Source organism: Pithys albifrons, chromosome 5 (assembly GCF_047495875.1).
Source record: "Pithys albifrons albifrons isolate INPA30051 chromosome 5, PitAlb_v1, whole genome shotgun sequence".
In the NCBI taxonomy this organism is placed as follows: Eukaryota; Metazoa; Chordata; class Aves; order Passeriformes; family Thamnophilidae; genus Pithys; species Pithys albifrons.
Genome location: NC_092462.1, coordinates 42750304 through 42769777, shown reverse-complemented (window position 1 = coordinate 42769777; position 19474 = coordinate 42750304). Strand labels below are relative to the sequence as shown.

At 36.7% G+C, this 19474-nt stretch overlaps 1 protein-coding gene across 2 annotated transcripts in view; it reads left to right on the top strand.

Moving 5' to 3' along the window:
- The first annotated feature begins 11086 nt into the window (after nucleotides 1–11086).
- Nucleotides 11087–19474, top strand: part of PDLIM3 (PDZ and LIM domain 3) — a 30062-nt gene continuing 21674 nt past the window's right edge. For both annotated transcript variants that reach the window (XM_071556331.1, XM_071556330.1), the window contains exons 1-3: nucleotides 11087–11350; nucleotides 16934–17085; nucleotides 18611–18695. In XM_071556331.1, coding sequence (XP_071412432.1) covers nucleotides 11258–11350; nucleotides 16934–17085; nucleotides 18611–18695 — 330 coding nt within the window. In that variant the 5' untranslated portion in view covers nucleotides 11087–11257. The remainder of the gene's footprint in view (nucleotides 11351–16933; nucleotides 17086–18610; nucleotides 18696–19474) is intronic.

Here is a 19474-nt window from a genome sequence, read left to right as displayed (position 1 = left end):
CACCCAGGACTCCCAGCTCCTGTTTTATTTGCATCAATGTGAATCCTATATATAATGTTTTAAGAATTATGCCTTTGACTGTTTAACTTCTGTTTCCTCAGGGATCCCAAAGGAGCAAAGGTTTGTGGTAACAGACTATTTTATACTACCAAAAGTAGAAAGCATTCTTACTTAAATAATTTTAATGCCTATAATGACTATCCTATAGCAATTTTTTGAGTAGCCTTTGTATGGTGATGTCACATTTAATTACAGATCAGAAGCACAGAGGGTTCCGCTACAGCAGGATGGCATTACATCACAAGTGACAGCAGGGCAAGGGGGGAAGTGTTGACTGACAACCAGAAATGCGTTGCTAGGTTTATCCTCAGTACAGACACTCACATCTCAACAATTTATCTTTCCTGCTGCCAACACAGATAACAAACTTGGAAGCCATTATTTCATCACCCGCATAAATGAATAGCAAAGCAATCCTCCTACATTTTCCATCCATCAGATAAATCAGTAAAACACTTTAAAACATCCCAAGAATAGCATCATTATTTATTTAAACCCATGAAAAATTACCAGAGTTACACACAGTGACTCTTGATACTTCCCTTGAAAAAGGAGGGGATTCACTGTCAAAACCCACTGTTTCCATTTGCAAGAGAGGGTCCTGTATTCAGGTATGTCCACTTTGAGTGCCAAGCTCTAGCTCCAAGTGACGGGAGCAGTACTTTGCTATTTAAATATCTTAAAGGATCTGGTCCTTTAAGACTTTTTGGCTGTCTTACATTAAAATAAAGTGGAGTCATTTTAATTCAAGATTTTCAACTAGTGCCACTTAAGGACCAAAGAAATACACTGCTGCATTATAATAATTAAGCCTTCAGTGATTTGCATGAAGATTTTTTTTCTCAGCACTGAGTTAAGCATACGACTGAAACGAGTACAGCAGAGGGAGAACACTGAACAGACTGAACATGTCATTCTAAGTGGGTCATCGCTCTCCTTCTGTCACTGTGATTTGCTAGATAAACCCCAAGCATTCAGTGACCCAAGTTATGCTTCCCTGGGTTGATGCTCCAAACTGTAATGTGAAACATGTACAAATACCAGCTGGTATAATACCCACCAGAGGCTTTTCTTACACTGCCACAGATTCATCTGTTATAGATAGGGGGGTTTATCACACGTAACTGGAAATATTTGAACAGGTGAGAATGAACCCCTCCCTCCTTACACCATAAAAGAAGACAAACCACTGTGCCCAGTATGTCTGGGGTAGTAGAGAGCAATACTTATGCCATGGAAGAGTTCAAGAAACTATTTATAGATACACTTAATCTGCTCGTGTAGCCAGCTCTGAGGTACAAGACACAAAGCAGCACTACATACCATCTGAAGCAGAAAGTATGAAAAACATATGCCATGAAAACCACAGAAAAACCTCTAGGATGCACAAAAACCCCTCACTACCAGCCACCAATCCCCACTTAAGTTCTGAAGCAAGCATACTACTACAGAGGGACACAAAAATTTTGTACCTACAATTTCAGTCAAAAGGAGTTTTGAAGAAGAGCAGTCAGGGAAAAGAATCGAGCCAAACATATGTCAGCATCAGATAATAATTTCTGATCATCACAGCTTTATTTGCAAAACTGCTAGGGTTTAAGCCATTACAGAAAACTGACTTTTCAGTTGCACACATCACTGATAAATTCCATGCACAGCATCCTGAAATTACTGCTAACCATCCAAACTTTCTTGTCTTTTTTACAACATACTCTTTCATTGTTTATCTATTTCATTGCAGGGCCACAAACAGTGCAGGCTTTGGCAGAGAAATCCTCAAGACAGAAAGCCTTCTGCAGCTTATTTGTACAGCACTTGTGCTAAAAGGTTCTTGATCCTTCAGGGTATTAACCATTGTTTTAATGCAGAGGAAAAAACCCACTAGATTAAAATAAATTGTGTCACATACATTCATAGGCACATCCTGTACTTCAGATACAGAAACCACAGATGTTTCAACCTCCTCCCCTTAGAAAAAAAAACAAACCTCAAACCAAATAAACAGAAACAAGCAAAACCACAAACAAACAAAAAACCACCAAAAAAAGCACTAAAGACCAAAACCAGAGAAGTCAGGTGGTTACTAGTGGAGAAGTGGAAAAAGAGTGGAGATGTTTAGGACACCAGAGGCAGACAAGACCAGAGAGATTGTTTCAGGCCCTAGAAAGAAGGATACCTGGCCCATTTCACAGAGCCAGCCTTGCCAACTTTCTTCCTCTATCACACACATCCTGTGCTCCCACAAATGGTATCTCCCCAGGAAAGCCTTAGAAAGGCAACTATGACAATGAGACCAAACTAAGAAGAGTGAGATCAACAGGGGAAGATACAAACATCTATGTCAAACCTAACAGATGTCAAGTCATTTTTTAAATCCTCCAGGCTCTCTAATGGGCCTCTCAATTACCACCTGAAGGGAGATCTGCCCTGCTTTTCCCTCTTACTCTTCCACTCCTTTTCTTCCTGTCAGCCCCAGAGGCAAAAGGACTATTGAAGGAAAGGCAGCCAGCCATGGAAGTAGGAAACATTCTAGTACTGAAAAATAGTCTACCAAAACAGTTTGGCATTTTGACATAATTGCTGAAGATACAGAACTTCCAAAGATAGAAGATGTCTGCTGCATCAGGGCATAAAACATATATTGGCTAACAGCTCCCACACCACATGGACAGGAGTTGGTTACAAGATCCCAACTTTAAAAATTTTAAAAATCCTGACATTCCCTTACTTGAGACATTAGCAAGTTACTTTCAAGCTTGGATGGAAACTGCAAAACCAGAAATTACTAAAATGCAATAAATAGACAAGAGAAAAAAAATCATCTTCAAAGACACTAATTTTGCTCCTCTGAAGGGCTTTTATTTTTCAGGCTTTTTGGTGTTTGGTTTGTTGGGCATTTTTTTGCTGAAGGGAGTTCATGGTAGAAATTGTAAGCAAGACAGTTTCCAGGTCTTTATTTCCAGAGATTTTTCTTTGGAGAATTTACTTACATTTCAAAGCACTACCTGTTAATAATATGATTTACCTATCTACATCTTGTAGAGTGAGGATTACCCTTCAAAAAGCCATTGAGGAATTACACTCAAATTCTGGCCTGAATTTCTACTGTAACAGCAAACTTCAAGAGCAAAAATTCCCAGCTATGGTATGAATGATATTAACTCCCCACATGCTGGAGTATAGCAATAGGGGATGTATGAATACCAGTTTTAAGACTGCTTGAGGATATGCATATCTGACAGTTTTCACATCTCCCATTTCAGATCCAGAAATTACATGTTCACAAAGGGTGAAGTTTGTCCTAGTTAAGCTTCTGCTGGTTTGTCCCTGCTGCAGTTCATCCTTTCTCATGATGTACCCAGTTTTTGCAAACATTTCTTGATGCTGTGCACTTACCCCTACATTCACTGAACAAACGCAAGCAAAATGTCTAATCAGGGCAAAGTGTGAAATACATAATTGCTTATTTCTTTTCAATATTTTCTTTTGCTATTAAGAAATTAATTCATGGACATGGGCAAGCCACCAGTGTCCTTTTAACAAGCAGAAATAACTCAGTTGTAACGAGGAAAACACAGTATAAGGTAGACTGAAGCATTACGCCTGAGTAACTGCAGTGTGCGTCAGGAGCAAGGGGCCAGCTGTGTGGCTGGCTACATTCTGAAGCTGCTAATCTCTGGCTCAGGGCCCATCCTACACTTAAAACAGAATACAATATTTGTCTTTCAGCTGTTGCTGTTTGTCATGACCCAATAAACATGGCTACCTCTTCCATAGCAACTGCTGCTAAAATGCTAACCTCAAGCCACAGGGTGAAAGAAAAATAGATGCTGAATACAGTACTTTATGGAACGTGAGACAACAATTGTATATTAAGAGAAATTTTGAAACCTGTTTCTGAAAGTACTCAGAAGGTTTGGCACTTGGAGTACAAGTGACTGTGGCCTCACATGTGACCTCACATGTGATCTCATCATTTGTTTGTGTATGAAGTCTCATCACTTGGGAGACCACAAAATAGGTCAAGGTATTGATCTAAAAGCTTGACATATGCTTTGAAGAAACACTTGACTGCTCTGTACTTAGAAAAAAAATCCATGTGTTCTTTCAGGCTTAAGGCAGAATGGACCTTTTTTTTGTTCCCCTTCCTTCTAAGCTTCCTGGATAGAGGTCCTGTGTCAGTAGACTGATAAAAAAATTGTAAATACTTATTACTAAAGATATCTTTCTCTCGTGTACACAAATCCACACAAGCTCACTATCAGTGTTTGACAGAAAATCATGTCAACTACAGTGATACAGGATGAACCACTATGGACCATAGTCCAAATCCTTATGGTCCCCTGTTGCCTACATGCCCCCAAAAACCTGCAGCAAGCCTGAGGGAAAAAACAGATACACTCTTGTTGGCATTTACACTGTTGGGGTACAGTTGCATATGAGCACTTTGCTCTGCTATATCGAGAGAGCCCTATCAAAGAGCACTATTTTACAGCCAAGGATAAAGACATGCACTAAAAAGAACTGCTTAGAATGAAAGCTGGGCAAAACTTCAGAAGCCGTCCCAGACACCATGAGCAGCTTTGCCTTCCACCTTACTTCTGCCTTCCATAAAGATACTTTGTAGATAGTTAGAGCATTCCCGGACATTTATTACCAATTATTTACAATGTAAGGCATTCTCAATAAATCAAAATATAATAATTTAAAAAATACAGACAGAAAAAAACCCACATTTAAGTCTCAGAGCAGGAATAAAGTACAAATCATGACCATACAGGGATATGCATTTTCTTTTTATCCAAGAAATCACTATTCTTTTCTTGACACTGGATCTTTTCCTAGATATAACTTTCATTGGCAAATATAAACTAGAAGAAAGGGGACACAGGATCTTGAGCTGACAGTTTTACCACTCCAAGAACAACAAGCTTTCTCTTGTCATCCAATAATTATTAGGCAAAATGCTAATTTATTCCAAAAATGCTGCTACTACCTCATGCCTGAGAGGTTTCTCAAGTCACACAGGTTATCTGTGTATCTGTTCTTAAAGTTTTGAGTTTTGCAAAATTCTCTAAAGTTTTTGTCACATCAAGTGTTACTGAAAAGAATCCACTCCTTCTCCAGTAGCATCATAGATAATCTTCATACATTTATATTCCTGTAACCTTTTATCTTGATTAGGTAAGGAGTAGAATAAGGTGAATTATAACTTACTTAGAAGGGACATACCACAGCACTTCAGGCCAGCTTTGGTCTCTGAATAGTGTGGATACACTAATTCACATCCCATGAATGAGACTTGAATAGCAATTACAAAATACATGTGTGAAAAGAAAGGATGCAATGTCTAAGCAAGACATATACAGCAGAAGCTGAGTGGTTCATATCTGAAACACAGGCAGCCAACAGCTTCTAAGTATCTGAAATTACTGCTATTTTCTGAATTTAACATAGCCCCTCAGAAGAGCTGATGTTACTTTCATCACTTCCACTGCCTGTTTCCCTGATCCTCATCACCTTACGTCCTCCAAACAAACTGTTGGATAGCCTCTTCTCTTCTGTGCGTTGCTAATGCTTGACTTGGATCATGCAAGACAGCACAAAAAAGGTGTACAGTTAGCTGCCATTGGCAAACTAGAATCATTCATACGTGTATTTTTGGCTACACAGACACAGGCATACCTCCCATTTTTAGCTGACACACCCAAGAACAGCATAACAATGGTGCAATAGATTAAATAGATAAATGCATAAAATCACAAATTAAATCAAGAAATAGGAATAATTACTATAGAAATACAAAATGACACTTTACTTTTAATAGAGACAATGCTGGGTGTCTGAAGAGGTATATTTTCATTACATGCCATCACATACGTAATGAAGTATTTTGACTGTTTCCTGAATGTTGCTCTATAATACGCATAATGAAAGAAATTTTATAAATCTAACAACTTCTTTGCATTATTTGTTCACGTGATGTTGAATGGCAAGCACACAAGATTATATAAGTGCCAGCTTGTTAATTCATGAAGCATAATGGACTTATCCACTGGCACAGAGCTTTGCTAACTTCATTCCAACTTTACTTCTTTGGAATGAGTTTATTTCATTTCCAGTGCCAAAATGGTCTTTAACTTTAAACCACAGAAAGCATCAGCTTACCAAATTTGGAGGTGATGTTTGACTGCATCTATTAAAGGGAGCAGACCTACTGAGGAGTGAATGAGCAGAAAAGAAAAACAACTCCTTCCTCAGTCAGCTTTAAGTTTCTCCATCAGAACTTCTACAGACTGTCAGAACAGAAGGAAAAACTCTTTTGGATACACAACAGGAAATCACATCCTCTCAGAAAACGTTCAAATCTCATAAAATTAATTGCAAAATTTGAGAAGTGCAGCAATAAAGTACAAAGTTTGAGAACTGCTTTGTAACTTTTTTGCCAGGAACCATAATTAAAATATGAGCTGCCATTACATCAGGCTCACAAATGGACCAAGGAAGGACAACAGATTTTGTCCCTAGCCTGTAAAATAGGCAAAGTAGAAATACTATGGCAGAAGCAACACCCCAGGAAACCAGCGAAATAATCAGAGTCTTAGCAACACAGATTGAAACTTAATACATGCATATGTCAGTTTGGAAACATAGAGTTGCAAATGTATATTATAGACATGCATTTTCAAAAGGTGAACAGTACTTCAATGCCTTAATGTGAGATCAGCACCTCATTCCATTCAATATACTCTTTACATTTGTTTTAAACACTTGTCATTATTTTATGTATGTCCCCAATTCCTCCATTTTTTGAAAATTAAATGGAAAACAAGAAAAAAATCATTGCACAAATTTCAGGTAGGATGAAAATTGAAAGGAAAACCAAGAACATCTGTAATTAAAGAAGTTTTTGAAATTAACATATTTCAATTTCTGGTTTGTTTGCTTGGAATTTTATTAAACAGCTCTGAAATGTTACATTTCAGGAAAAATAAAATTTATTTTTGACTTATTGCTTTGTTAGTTTAGCCTTAACATAGGCTTTAAAGGGCTCTAAGACACCTAATCCTCATTTGGCAGGTAGCAAGCTTCTTGAAAAAAGTGAGGTTTAAGATTTTAATTTCTGCAGTATTCTCAGAACAGACTTACCACCTTTGAAAGACAGATAATTTGGGAGGGAAAAGACAGGAGATTACTGGCTTCCTGAGCCTGTATACAAAGCAATTTAAGAAAAGGCTTATGCTGTGCATTTTGCTACTCAGAATGTGAATAGCAAAGAAAAGCACCAGAGTTATGTGAAAATAAGCTTAAAATGAGAAGGCAGTTGACCTAAATCACTGCTTCAAAGGTGGGGCAGGTAGGAATGTCCTTCTCCACTTCACACGTATTTCCAGCCTGGAAATCTCTAATGCCTGGGAGAGGAGTACAGCACCTGAGCCCCACTCCTCCTTTGTTTGCCAGATGCATGTGAAGAATAACAGAGTTGCATGTCATACTAAGGAAAAGGAGAGAGGATTTCTCCTTTGCCAGGAAAAACTAAGGGTACTGCTGATTTATCAGACATCCACTAACCAAAAGCTGACATGAAAAGTTCATTGGGATCCAAATTATTAACCATTCTTGCTCCTTAGTGTAATTAGGAATAACTACAGTCTGTACATAAACAGTCTTACTGCTTTGGGAAACTGTTTTAAAATAAGTAGTATTTATTATAAGAATACTTCCCGTATACCCATGAGTTTTGAAAAACAAAACAGGCAGTGCAGTTTGGAATAGTCTGACCTTTCACCCCTAGAAAGCCAGTTTCAGTACAAGTTGTTCCACATATGCAAGTGATTTTCAGGCTCCATTTAGTGTCCTAGGCTGTTGTTATCTAAAAGTCACAAACAGTAACCTAGTCAGATATAGTCTGTTATGTTATAGACTAAGCTCTGAAATAAGACAGAAGGTTTATGGCATAAAATTCAGACACTGAAGAGGGATTTTTTTGGTTGTTTGTTTATGCCTGTAGCAGGGTTTGTTCTAGTTCTTCAGTCTGAAACAGAGTTTCAGAAGGATTAATAGGTTTTAAACATCCAACTTTTTTATCAATCCTCAGTCTGCCAAATTATCAGGAAAACAACATTTTCTTCCATCAAGACCAGGAAATACAGGGAGAGAAAATAGGAAACTGACAGCCAAAAATATTCTGATGTAAACTAGGAAGAATGCCTTTTGCTGGCAACATGGAAAACTATGTCATGCCGTGAGCACGGGAGTCTGACTGTCCAAAGCTACAGAGGTGGCATAGTATGCAATGGTGGATTTTGCACTGTGCTACTATTCCAGTGCCTAATTTGTGAACCCCAACTACCAAATCTCAAAACATTGAATGATATGATGAAATTTGGTACAGCTTCCCCACCTGCCTCCAGTTTTCAGGGGAGGAGGAGTAGAAAAGAATGGTTATAGTCTTTCAGATTGCATTTGATAGAAAGATAACATTTAGCAGAAAAATTAAATGAAAGATCAACCTAGAGAGCAAAATTCTCCTTCAAACAATTGGATAGTCATACTACAAACCAGAACACTTCATTATATTTTGAGGAAGCTACTTTATACATAAACTCATAGTAGAGTCATTAAATTCAGAGGATGTATATTTGCAGGTAAAAATGTTGTAACACAAATGATCATATAGTAGAACAAAACAAGAAAATCTATTAAAAATACTTGTTTTCTAATATGGAAGCTTTAATGGCACAAGAAAAGGGAAAAAAAGTCATACTGCTACATATTTATAAAAAAATCTATTTTCCTACCTACAATTATTATGACAGAAAATATGATGTCATAAAACCACACAGAAGAAAAGAAAATATCCTTCATTTTACTGAAAGTAACATAAATTTAAGAGGATAAAAGACTTTGGTCTCAATCCAGTTCAGCTCATAATTTTGGCATAGTATGAAAAAACAGAAGTGCTGTAGGCAGATAAACTAAAAAAGGTATCCATACTATGCAAATGGATAAAAGACTTTCTTTAAAGCAATCACTGAAAAGAAACTAGGAAACAGCCTTATGTCACAAGCATCAATTTAGTATTGCCTTTCAAATCTTTTGTTTTTCTTCCCTTATTCTAAAAAGGAATAAAAATAGCTCAATTGGTGAAACCTCAGTAAACAGGATCTAACAATTGCTCTCCAGAGAAACAGCACCTTGGAAAGCAAGTCACCCTTCCATTAAACCAGGCAGGGGAAAAAAAAATCTTTGAGTGAGGGTTCAGCTTTATATATGCATATGATTTCCACCGAAACTAATAGCCATCACCTGCTCAGAAGAAGGTCAAACCTGCCCTCCTCATACATCTATTAAACAAGATTAAAAGGGACATATGAGCAAATCTCATTATAGTAAAAAAAAACAGGAACAAACTTTACAGAAGCAATCTCAAACTTGAGTGTCTTAAAAAAAAATAAAAAGAAACAGGTAACAATAAAAATTCCAAACAAACCAACAAAACAAAACTCCAAACCCACAAAAAAAAAAAAAAAAACAACCAAAAAGTAAGCGTACGTATTAAGATACAAGTCAATAATTTAACAATAGAAATTTGGAAGGAATCTCTGCAGTGAAAAAGTTATTCTACAATTATAGTTTTTGACACTGGAAACTCGGAACCTGATTATGGGTTTGGCCTGATACTGAAATTCATGTATTTCCAGATAATTTTCTACTGAAGTGCAGGATTCACTATTTGAGATTGCCAATAATCAAAGAAAATAAAAATGCAAAATGCACATGAAAGAACTCTTTAAATGAATACATCTAATAAGTTATTCATTCCCAGCTACAAATCAAAACACATTGCAGGATTGACTAGAAAAAGATGAATTAAAAAAAAAAAAGAGTAGCAAACGTGAGAGGCATTTTCACTCAAAACAGGTAACAAGGAGGAGCAGAAAAGGTAAGAAACTGAAGTGCTACTTGGGGATAAATTCTGATCTTGAACACACACAATATAATCCATCAGAATGAACAACATAGTGTCAATATACTGAAGGCATATACTGAACCAATCTCAAAACATGTTAGGACATACCAGAGTGTATGCACTACTCACAAGCAATGAGTGGATTTTTTCTTGAATTTCAAAATATACGAAAATATTTCAGCTACCAAGAGTGAGATACCACTGAACTAAACACCTGCTTTATTTCTTTAAATGTGCCTTTCTTCGTTCACATTCCTAAAACAAGCTGTGCCCCCACAAGTTCACAACAACTGTCAAAGTGCAAGGTTTTTGTGATACAGATATCCTTTCTGATAATTTACTTTGGAAGAGTCACTACTATTTTTTTTTGTTCTGACTGAGGCATGAAACACACTCTAACAGTAGAGAAGGTCTTTGAACATTCTGGACTAGAACATAATTACAAAACTCCATGACGAACAGTATTATCTACTGGTAAGCCAGAAGTACAGGACAACTACCTTAAAAAAGCTAAGATTTCTACAAAGCAAAACAGACATCACCACCTAATACTGCATTTCTCTTCCTCAGTATGAGAAATATGTATGACATCAGTCCAGATTTTTCAAGGCATTAGGACTGGCGCATGCCATGGCCTCAAGTGACTATCTAAAAAATGCAGCTGGAGGGCTGGAAGGACTTTTTAGTGCAATAAACTACTACATTACAAATAAGATAAGATTTAAAACAAAACTGTAAGAGGGAACTCTCCTTATCAGTGTTTCTGTTTTCATGAAAACAGAGCCATGTACAAAGTCAAAGCACTGCATAGCTGAATCAAGCACCAGCAACATAATCAGCATGATATCAAATGAGCAACAGGGTGGCTTTAAGGAACCAGAAGGACGCTGCATCCCAAAACTTGCTGATTGTCTGGCTGAGGGGGACGCTGAAACAGCAGATAAAGCTCACGTATTTGTTGTAAACTTTCCAGCATTCAAGCTTTATTTGTCAGAGTATGATACTCCCCTTTGTGGGTGGAGAGGCTGTGGGACTGGCTGACGTCACCCAAAGGGATAAAGTGCAGTGCCCCCAGCTTTGGAATGAGTAAAACTTCTTAAGAGGTATAAAAGGTCAGCTGCTCTGTCTGGCAGGTGCTCTGCTGACAGCAACCTTCCTCCTGCAGCTCGGCTCCTCACACAGACCCAAGGGAAACGAACAGTAACCAGGAAAAGACTGTCCACAATGCCACAAAATGTTATTCTCCAAGGACCATCACCCTGGGGATTCAGGCTCTCAGGAGGAATAGATTTTAACCAACCCTTAATCATAACGAGGGTATGTACTCTTTTTATCTCCTTTCTATTTATTCCATTTAATAGTTGTAGATTTTTGCCCTTTTCTGGAGCTCAGAGATGCAGAAGGGGCTGCGAGTATACTAATGAGTGGCTGCTACTTCTGAAGAGAGCCAGCTGAATGCTGACAGTTTTTACAAGTTTTGTGTGACATGCTTCTGTGACTGGCCTAAGAAACTTTAATTGCACTTCTACTTATGCCTCAAAAATTAAATTCAACTGTGTTGGAAGCAGAAAAACTCTGGCATGACTTCCAAGGCATTCATAGTTATGTTTAAGCCTACTAAAGGCAAGACCACACTTTTATCCTTTTCGCAAGTAGCCATTCAGAGGACTGGAGCAGAAGGCTGCTTGGCAGCACCTCATGTCTGGAAGTTTGTGCTTTGCAGATTAATCTGACTCTAATTAAATAAAGTTCTGATTATGCACTGATTTTTTTTATTCATTGCCAGCAAAGGCAATAGCTCTTGTTTTTACATATGTGAAGGTTTTTACTTCCATAAATATTAGATCAGTGAATTATTAGAAAGTTATCCAGTGGTGAATATGAAAGAATTAGTTATCTGATGTTTTCTGCCATATTTAGAAACTTTAGAAAGTTTACCTTCCACCCCACAACCAACACCAATGGAGAGCAAGAATCTGAGCCTCCATTTTTTTCAAGGATTTTGAGATATTAGTTGCAATTTAAGAAACCAGTTACTCAATGAATGTCGCATTCAACACACTGTCAGCTGCCCTGAATCTACAGGCATGGATCTATTCAAAAGACAGGACACATATCTTGATAATTTTGAAAATTGTGTGCAATGCACATCAGAGCAAAATTAGTTCTCCTTACATTTTTGCTGGGTTTTTTTTTTTGTTTGAGTTTGTTGGTTGTTGGGGTTTTTTTTCATAAAAGCCTTGCACTATGACTCACTATGTACACTACGCCTGGAATTGAGCAAACGTCAAAAGCATTGAAGATGGATGGATACCACTGGGGATGCCTTGCAGTGAATATGCTTCCAAGCAAGAATCTGTAGAAAGTTTAATGACTAACTCTTCATATATTAACTAGTAAAAATTAACTTCATTTAACCATTTATTCCAGATTTATAAAAGACATTTTATTTCTTCTTTTAAACAGGAGTAAATCAGAATGCTATTATATTTGATAATGTGTTTATATAAAAAATATTCATAGGACATAGCAAAACCTTTGGAGAAATAGGAGACAAAAAGCATTGCATTCAAAAAATAAAAAAGAAAGAAAGAAAAAAATCTCTGGATGTTTTGAGACCTTCATTGCCTTTTATGGGCCTCTAAAAGAAAAATAGTTTCCATTATCTCTAAAGAAAAATATTTTAGCTGTGTCTGGTTTTTATTTTCTTTGTGTTTAGATTAAGTACAATGAAGTTTAAAACTGCAATAGCAAAGGATGTTACTATAAATGTAACTTTCTAAGGAATAAATTACTTTGCAGTTGACTCATACCTACCAAATGCCTCACAAGATGAAAGCCACTGGTTTCTGGCATATTACAGAGATGCTCAAAATCCCATTTCAAGTAGAACGATGAAATATAATATTTTTATCAAAAAAAATAGATGGTTAAGTTGACTTAGCTCAAGTTCAAGAATATTAATTGCAGATTTTTTTAAGTTAATATTTTTGTTGCCACAGCATGCATTTAGAAGAGTCCCCAAATAAGTATTCATACAATACCCCTTAAGAAATGGTGAACATTTCACAGGATTTACAAGTCTTGTCTCTTGGGGCATAAGTGTTTCTTTTATAAATGATATCAACAACAATCCATTCACATTTGGCTTTACTGTCCTGATCAAAAAAAATTAGCTTTTTTATTTTAAAATACATTTTTAATAAAATGTTGGACTAGTGTTATGTTTGAGTGGCTATAGTTCTTGTTTAACAAGGGAAGCTTTTAGCAGGACTTGTCAAGAGAGACAGACAACATAAGAGACCATTATCCACCTGTCTAAAGAACAGATGTCACCTCAATAGCTCATCTGCAAATGTTTTGACTGTTTCAAGCAAATGCAAAAACCACAGACCATGAACACTGGGAGAGAGGAAAAATAGAAGGGAACTAAAAATAGACATATTTAAATTCTATTACAGTTAGAAACAATGAATTAACTACAAATACTGAAATCATTTATTGAAATACTTGTAACTTTGCACAGACGCAAATTGCATTAATGAAATTGATCAAAACCATAGTCTTAATCAAACTGAATAATTTTAGTTTGTTCTAACCAGAAAAATATAACATTTTAGGTAAAGCATTTAGAGGAATGCAATCCTAGAATTTAAGTCCTATTTAATAAAACATTGCAGGAAAAATTGAAACTTATACAGTTTTGAGGAAATGGTGAAATACTGTCAACTCTAGATTGCAATTCTATTTTTACAGACCTTTACCAATCACAATGCTAGTATTCATATTAACCCAATTTTATGTTTATTCACTCTGTCTGCAGACAGTTGTAGCTCTCTTCAGAGAACGTAGAGCCTGATAATTTATGGTAGTGTAACATGATAAGCTTTACAAGTCTATTATCAGATGCAAGGAGGTTTTCTTCAAAGTTTCACAGTAGACATTGACCCACATGTAGTTAAATAGTCTGTGACAACATCTGAATGATCAACACATATCCTGGTATTTATCCAAATCTCAGCAAACTAAAATACAAGAGTAAAAGCATGCCATAAAGGCATGTCCTGAGGAGCGAGACAAAAATTTTCGCAAAGCAACAGTAGAATCTGCCTCATGAAGCCAAAGTGAGCAAGCAGCAAACACTACAGTCCATAACACAAGTCTAGGTGTTCACAATACACACTTAATGTATAACAAATAAACCCTTAAGAAACAATATTGCTTACATTATTGAGGTACCCACAAAATCAATATTATATCCATGATATGATGTAAACTTGCAATGAATAACCTGGCCTCTGTACTTTTGTCAGTCCCCCTTCCTAAAAGCAACAGTCAAGATTTCCCATCCTCAAAATATTGGGAAGGGATGAGTGTTACCCAGCCATATTCCTCCTACCCTACTCTAGCAGCAGAACACCAGCTCCTTCCATCAAACCCAGGAAGATCAGATGAAGGGAAGGATTGTACAAGGGCAGGTAGCTGCATCCCAACAAGGCCTGGGCACATAGAGCTCAGCACTCCCATCAAGGCATTAAGGCCCAAGAGACACATCCCAGGAATCTGGCAATAATCAGTTCAGCCAAAGAATAGGAAATACAGACTCCTGGCCCTTTCCCTCCTTGCTCCCATCAAATGCTGGTAAACCCATTCAAACCTATAAGTGGTATCATTGCACCTGGTGACAACTTTAAATATCTAGGGGATTCACCAGCAACACAAGTAGGGTAGGTCCTACTAACAGCACTGTGCTAGACAGATATGCTACTTTATAAGGCAGAAGCATTATCTCAGTATGTTGCTGCAGTGTGTCACTGATACAGCAGGTGATTTGTTGTGACATGTACAAAGCATGACCTACCAAGTAACCTATATAAGGGTTATACAAGCAAGCTTACCCTTGAGAAGGAACCAAGAACAGTTGGGTTTGCCCATTTTGGGTATTAGAGCATCAACAGTCACACTGGAACACTAGGAATTCTGCTGCAGTTTGTCACTGTAGACATATTCACATCCTAAGCAAAGTCAGGAGCAATTCCAGGTTGAAGGGAGTAGCATGATCATACCTCTAACCCCTGTCTTACTGCAATGATGTAAGTGGTCTTGGTGCTGTTCATTTACACTTACAGCTGTTGAAGTTTGAGAAACAGACAATTTTGGAGATTTCACACTTCAAATTTATAGGCAACTTCCTTGATTCCTATGCAAACAGATTATTCAGGCACCTTAACACTTTGTTAAACCCACAATACACTAGCCCGTTCTTTTGAAGGGTAAGGATATAAAAGCCTCCAACTTGCTTTTGGAAATTCTGCCTGACTCGATAATAATACATACATTGCAATTTGTTACAGTGACTTCAAAAATAAGCCTACGTGATGGAATGCAGAAAAAGAACCCACAAAGCAAACTCTCATGAAAAAGAAAGTTTCTATTCAGTGTTTATTCTATTCAGGTGTACTGTCACCTTCAGAGACAAGTCTGCCAGCTTCCCCAGAGCTGCAGCTCAGAACATCCTGGAGGTACACTGGGCAGCTTAGTCTCTTCCTTTGCTGGAAAATTGTGAAACACCAGAACTGAAGAATGTCTTCATAGAATGTTTTACAGTCCTCCTTAATTACTTTTAATAATCAAGATAACACTTGCTTTCTCTGTAGCAGAACCCATAGTGAGAAAAATTCTCTCCAATAGTTTTTACATAATATGTGCTACAGATAAAAGAACTGCTCTTGGAGATCACACTATATCAACATTTTTGTACATCACATTAGGATTCATTTACTTATAAACAGGCAACTAACATTACTTTGGGTGAATCAACCTTTTCCTTTTGTTCTGCTGTTCCCGAAGAGCTGAATTCCAGAAGCTTATGTGCTACATCCATCAATTTCATGGTGCTATCTAGGTAATTGAAAGTTGCCTAAAATGGAAATACACACCTAAGTGACCTAAATCGCACTCAGTGACCTAAGACCTGCCGTGTATGTGGTATGTGTAAGTGTTGCAGTGGTATGAAGTCACTTATGCAAATAGAGACCTGCAATTCTAGAACAAGCTTCAGCAACATCTAAGGTCATGGACTCTCTGAAATAATTATTTTAAAGCAAAATTATTAGTATTTCAATTATTTTAACAATCATATATAAGATTATCAACTAGACAAAAAAAAAAGGCAAGCATAGAAAAATAAGCTTAGGGCTATAACTGTGAATATCACTGATGGTGGTACATACCTGAGGTATGAATAACCACGTGGATTAACCCTGAAGGATAAAGGACACTTCTTTAAATGCAATGGGACTTCAAGCTAAGCCCTTTAAGGAGTTCAGGGCCTGAATTAGACATGAATAACAAAAAAAATGTTATTTCAATGTTATTAGCATATTTCTGACCACTTGGCAATATAACATGAAAGGCCAGGCTAGCAGAAAACATAAATTGCTGTACTTGTCCTTAAACATTGCTTTCTATATTATTCAGTCAATGGCATACCATGCGCATGAACATGAAGTAATATAATTTCTTAATGGCTCTTTTCTTCTGCTGGTGGTGTTAAAGGAAAATATAACTTTTGTTTTCAGATTATATAATGGCTGTTGAGAAAGAAAATTCAAAGATGAGTTAAGTAACTACAGAAATCAGAGTGAAAATGAATGCAGAAATGTGAAGATAATTTTCACCTAAATTGAAGTTATGATAAATTAAACATTCATATGGTGATCTGACAATAGAACTTACAGCGGGTCTGGCAAAATTAAGAATTCACTATTTTTGTAGGCAATCATATAGGCCTTCTCCTTTCCTCCCCCATTCAATGGAAGATAGCACAGTGAAGTTTATTTTCTCTATCAATTTTCAGACGTGCACAGTGATTAAGCAGTTACATTTTGATCTTTTCAGATTACACCTGGAAGCAAGGCTTCAGCTGCCAACCTGTGCCCTGGTGATGTTATTGTAGCTATTGATGGTCTAGGTACAGAGAACATGACACATAATGATGCCCAGGAGAGAATTAAAGCAGCTACACATCAGCTTTGTTTGAAAATAGAGAGGTATGTGTACATGTCTTCTTATTTCTGAAAGAAGATACTACTCAGCCAACTGATTCTACAGTACAATTATTATGTGGTGTAACTATTTCAAACAATTTGAAGAATTTCATAAGATCTTTAAAATTATAAGCAACCAGACCTACCTCATAAATTCTGGATCAAGCAAGACTCCCCAGAACTCATCTTCATGGGTACAAAAAGAATGGCTTCCCTCAAGTTGCTTGCCACATATCTACTGACTCCACAAATCCTGGCTTTACTATCAGTAAGGAAGAAGTTCCTCATATTTTGAGAGAAAAAATAAAACCCTCATCTCTCTGTCATTTGTTTATTGACCTATTTGCTCCAACACTCCCTCAGCCACAGGTGCTTATCATTGCCTCTGGCTCCCAACCACAGACAAGGCTGCAGTATATCCTCCCAGTCAGGGAAAACATCATGTCAGACATTCATAAAAGATGACAAAGGAGAAAGTTTAAAGCAAATCCCTTTGGTTACAACATATTAAGTCAAATACAAGATTCTCAAAGTGAGAAACTCTTTTACCCAAACTGCAGGAGTCCAGAAATTTTTGTGTTCCTTTCTCTCAGCTAGAGCCAGAAAGAGAAATAACCTGCAGCTTTGCATCTCCAGCTGACTTTGATCAGCCTTTAATTAAAATCACTTAGCACACTATTTCAGGTCTCTCTAAAATGAGGACAGCCCTGATTGACCTGAGCCCCTAAAGGAAGCACAGCTCTTTATTACAGCTGAGCACAATATTTCTTTCCAAATACAGAAACTGGGGTGGTTTTGAAATAATCTTTGTCTACTTACGAGAGCACACACCATGGTTGAAAATTCCTTCTGCTAATTCCAGGTTCTGTTATTGATACACGTCATTTAACAACTATCTTGGGGAGCCAGTTTCAAGATGTGGTGAGCGTAACAAACAATACTGTATTAATATTTGACAATACTATTATGCTACTTTAAAATTTACTGTCCCATTTCGCTTTGTCAATGAAAATAGAATCATAAATGGTTTTTTAATCTCTGCCTACTTAGCTGAAAGAATATACTTTGCATACTTAGATCGCACTTATACATTGAAAATCAGGCTTGGCATTGAAATTGTGATCATAAAAAAAGAAATTGAAGTTGTCTTGGTTTAGGATTATTACTAACATATTCACTTACTTGTGCAAAATATTCTGAGCATCCAATATCCATTCTATCAACCATTAAAAACAATAAAACTGTAAAAAGTTTGGTCCTCTCAGGTCAGAAAGGCACTAATCTCCACTTCCCTTTACATTTGGAAACTATTAACAATTCCCATTTTTCAGAGCACAGATAATTTTTTTAAAAAGTAAATACACTTTACATATATTGATTACATATCATTGGAGAATTTTTATGTCAAAACATTAAAAAAGCATAGAAAAACCTGAAAATTTCCAAGCTGCACTTTTTTTTTTTACAGGGACATATGCAATCCTACATGAATTCAAATTATTTAAATTCTTCATTTCTTTCTTTCTAGGGCAGGAACTAAATTGTGGTCCCCACAAGTTTCAGAAGATGGCAAAGCACATCCCTTCAAGATAAATTTGGAAGCTGAACCACAGGTATGAATTGTGAAAAGTTACCTAAACATTTTCACTTGCCTTTTTACTTTCTAAATGATCTCATTTGTTGTAATTGAAATTCTTTGAATAGAACTTCCTCCGTTATCTGCCAGTTTAAGCTAATAAGAACCATCGTGATTATGACATATATGAATACCATTTTATGTGACAGACTGGTTTTGATTTTTCAGCTATAACTGAAACAAAACATTAACAAGGTACAACACTTTCTCATTTTTCTTTAAGACTGTACTCATCACCACAGTTTTATTATGAAAATAAAATATGTTCTTTTATTCTCATACAGTTTAAGTTGCTTTAACTGTTTTAGAGATTCTTCACCATATGAGGAAGTTCTTCAGTCAGGAATAAATGTCAAGTATCTTAAGTGATGAACTCATCAGATCACAGAATTCATTTTGGTTATTTGGTGATTTCTATACATTTTTATACTACACCACAGAACTGAAGTTCAGAAATCTGTGCAAGACCTGTGTACTGGTCAACAAGCAAATGTGTCACATCTGACCAGCTAAGTCTTGATCGTTGTATATGACCAAAGAAAATCCAATCAATTGACACCCTGCTGTCTCTTCAAGCTCAAAACCAAAATGCTACTATGACTCAAAGTCTCTGTACCACTGATAGTGAATTAGCTAGCTACTGCCTACACCCAGTCCTTTATTTATTTGTCATTCCTTTTTAATCTGCATGAACATTTGATGTTCTCTCAAAAAGGGGCAGGGAAGAGCAATCTGCTGATCGTAGAAGTCCAGGTT